General features: G+C 30.4%; 2 protein-coding genes across 2 annotated transcripts; one reads left to right on the top strand and one right to left on the bottom strand.

Moving 5' to 3' along the window:
• Positions 1–434: 434 nt before the first annotated feature.
• On the top strand, positions 435–846 carry LOC119664769 (histone H4). Its single transcript, XM_038074194.1, has one exon. It carries the CDS (start codon positions 471–473, stop codon positions 780–782), a length of 312 nt encoding a protein of 103 aa, XP_037930122.1. The 5' UTR covers positions 435–470; the 3' UTR covers positions 783–846.
• A 1,465-nt stretch (positions 847–2,311) lies between these two features.
• Positions 2,312–3,041, bottom strand: LOC119664770 (histone H1-like). The gene has a single exon (XM_038074195.1). It carries the CDS (start codon positions 2,990–2,992, stop codon positions 2,312–2,314), a length of 681 nt encoding a protein of 226 aa, XP_037930123.1. The 5' UTR covers positions 2,993–3,041.
• Positions 3,042–3,288: the final 247 nt, after the last annotated feature.

Below are 3,288 nucleotides of genomic sequence, written 5' to 3' on the forward strand. Positions count from 1 at the left end.
GTAGCGACGAATTTCACGTAAAGCTACAGTTCCTGGACGATAACGATGTGGTTTTTTCACACCTCCAGTAGCTGGTGCACTTTTACGTGCGGCTTTGGTAGCCAATTGTTTTCGTGGTGCCTTACCACCAGTCGATTTACGAGCAGTTTGCTTTGTACGAGCCATAATTTATGAGATATGTTACAATATGGTATTTTAAAAAATAGCGCAATTGAATAGCTCAATTTTCTCATCATACCTGGATGTTCTGTTTCAACTATTCACATGTTTTAACATTCATTGTTTCTCATATTGCTTATTCTTTTTGTTTTGTTTTCTTATGTTTTGTTTTGCTTTACCCAATATTTTTCATATCTTTCGTAGTGCTTATATTTTCTATAAATAGTCGTCAATCATCTGTCGTCACTTCATTTATTGTTTGAATTTGAATTCGAACGGTTCTACCATATCTATAAAAATTTAAATACAAAATGACTGGTCGTGGTAAAGGTGGCAAAGGATTAGGAAAAGGTGGTGCTAAGCGTCACCGCAAAGTTCTTCGTGATAACATCCAAGGTATTACGAAACCAGCTATCAGACGTTTAGCTCGCCGAGGCGGAGTTAAGCGTATTTCTGGTTTGATTTATGAAGAAACTCGTGGAGTATTGAAAGTATTTTTGGAAAATGTGATCCGTGATGCTGTTACATATACAGAACATGCCAAAAGGAAGACTGTTACAGCCATGGATGTCGTATATGCTTTAAAGAGACAAGGCCGTACCTTATACGGTTTTGGAGGTTAAGCAAATAATCAATTATTGATTTAATAATGCAATAATATATTGCCCAATGGTCCTTTTCAGGACCCAAATAATCTTACACTTAAAGAGATAAATTTACATATATATGTGTTGGTATTTTTCTAAAATTATAAAAAAATAAAATTTATTATTAGCCTGATCGGTTGATGTCTGTCGAGTATAATTTATAATTAAAATGATCAGTTTAACAATGTACAAAATATTTATTATTATAATTCTCAATTTCTTTGTTACATTAGCAGTATATATGTGGACTAGCTTCTTACGGGCTTAATTATAATTCTCATTCAATTTTTTTATAGAATAAGATAAATAGAACTGACGTATATGAGTAATTTGCGGACTGTTAGATATTGCAGTTTGAAGTTTCCGCACAATGGTGCAAAAATTTTCTCCATTCATTCCTAAGAGGTGGTTTTAGTGAATTCAAATCTCACACTGAATCTGAATCTTAATCTTAATCCAAATCCAAATCCAAGTGTTCAACAAGCAAACTGCTTCCGGGGAAAATGAAAGTGAAAAAAATTCGTATATGAATTAAGTGAATTATGACAATATTATATAAAGAAAAGAAATAAAAGAACTTGTTATTGAAATAAATTAGAATATTTTAAAGTTATCTTTAAGTAATTTGCAGCGTCTTGCAAGTGAGTACCGAGTGTGGTGTGTTAGTTATAAATTAACAAGTGTAATTAGAAGCATTATATAATAATAAATAAAATTAGCATAAACCACTATTTTTATTTATTTAAAATAGAATTTAAAAATGAAATTAAGTGAATAAAATATATACAAGTGAGTATTTCATCAAATAAATGACATATTTTGATATATAATATTTTATGGTCATTACTATAATAAATAAATAATTGGATATTAAATATAATAGAATAAGATAAATATTTATTAACTTAAGAATGATGTGAAGTATTGCACATAATGTCTAAATAAGAGAATATAATTTTTTTAAATGCATAAAGAATTTTTGTTTGCTTATTAGAGATTAAATTTATAGCGCATTACAGAATAAAAGAATTTCTTCATATTATTCATGAGGTATTATTAAAAGAAATGATCGTGCACTGTGACCTACAAGGTATATTGTGCCCATTACTCGGGTTAGAGTGTTTCTCCAAGTCCGTTTTCTTTAATGAAAGACAATATAAAGTCCATCTTTCCTAGTCTTGAATATTTATGATCCATGAAATACCCTCCTAGGTGTTTATTCCGTTTGTGCATCAGTGGGCACTACCCAAGCACATAGTATGCAGTTTCTCTCTTCTCTACAGTATCTGCAGTCTGAGTTGGATTGAATTCCTAACTTCGATAGGTGATTATTCAATCTTTAGTGACCGATCATTAATAAACGCAATAGGTATACCATATACTAAAACATTTTATAAAATAAATAAATAAATAAATAAATAATGAATCTTCTTATCTTCTTTTTACACATATTTTGTAGCCCTAAAAAGGGCTGTTTTGATGAATTTAAAGTTTGATTTTTAAAATTATTTTTTTGCAGCAGTTTTCTTGACTGATGTTTTTTTAACGGCAGTTTTTTTAGGTTTTGCGGCCGTTTTAGCTTTTGTAGAAGTAGACTTTGGTTTAGCTGGCTTAGCCTTAACAGATCCAATCTTTTTAACACTTTTAACTTTAGCTTTCTCAGTTTTTTTCTTTTCAACACTCTTCTTAGCTGCCGCAGATTTTTTAGGTTTTTTCTCTCCAGATACCTTTGCCTTTGACTTTTTAGTACCTGCAGATGATGCAGTAACCTTCTTCTTCGTAACACCTGATGGCACCTTCTTTTTCTTACCCTCGACAGACGATTTAGGAGACTTAGCAGCAGCAGCTGATAATTTAAATGAACCAGATGCACCTTTTCCTTTTGTTTGTATCAATTTGCCATTAGCTACAGCAGTTTTCAAATATTTTTTAATAAATGGAGCCAATTTCTGGGCATCACATTTATATGTGGCACTTATATACTTTTTAATTGCCAACAATGAAGATCCGCTGCGTTCCTTCAAGTTCTTGATAGATGCATCAACCATTTGTTGTGTTGATGGATGAGATGGAGCTGCAGAAGGTTTTTTTACTTTTGTTGCCTTTTTAACAGCAACTTTCTTTTCAGGAACGGCAGTTATCTCCTTTGGAGAATCTGTATTTGCAACGGCAACAGCTTCAGACATATTTGCTTTTTAATATTCCGTAATATTCTTACTTATGAATATTTTTTCGCATTTTTATGGTAGCTTAGCTCACTTTGTACGAAGCGCCGAGAAGAGCGCATTTATAAAAATTTTTCATTAATACATATTTCTACTGAGTTTGAAAAAATTTTTCAACATTTATTATTAATTTTAAATAGACCAAGTAAATTAAACACAATTATTTAAATCAAATTAAGTAAAGAAGATATTGAATATTTTATTACATTCATTTTTATACTAATTATAATTATATAAAATATATAAAAATTGGTTTA

Source organism: Teleopsis dalmanni, unplaced genomic scaffold, assembly GCF_002237135.1.
Source record: "Teleopsis dalmanni isolate 2A unplaced genomic scaffold, ASM223713v2 unscaffolded_contig_2634, whole genome shotgun sequence".
Classification (NCBI taxonomy): Eukaryota; Metazoa; Arthropoda; class Insecta; order Diptera; family Diopsidae; genus Teleopsis; species Teleopsis dalmanni.

Bases quoted from the DNA above. Each gene is read 5' to 3' on its own strand.
- LOC119664769 (XM_038074194.1), top strand. From the start codon at position 471: ATGACTGGTCGTGGTAAAGGTGGCAAAGGATTAGGAAAAGGTGGTGCT.
- LOC119664770 (XM_038074195.1), bottom strand. From the start codon at position 2,992: ATGTCTGAAGCTGTTGCCGTTGCAAATACAGATTCTCCAAAGGAGATA.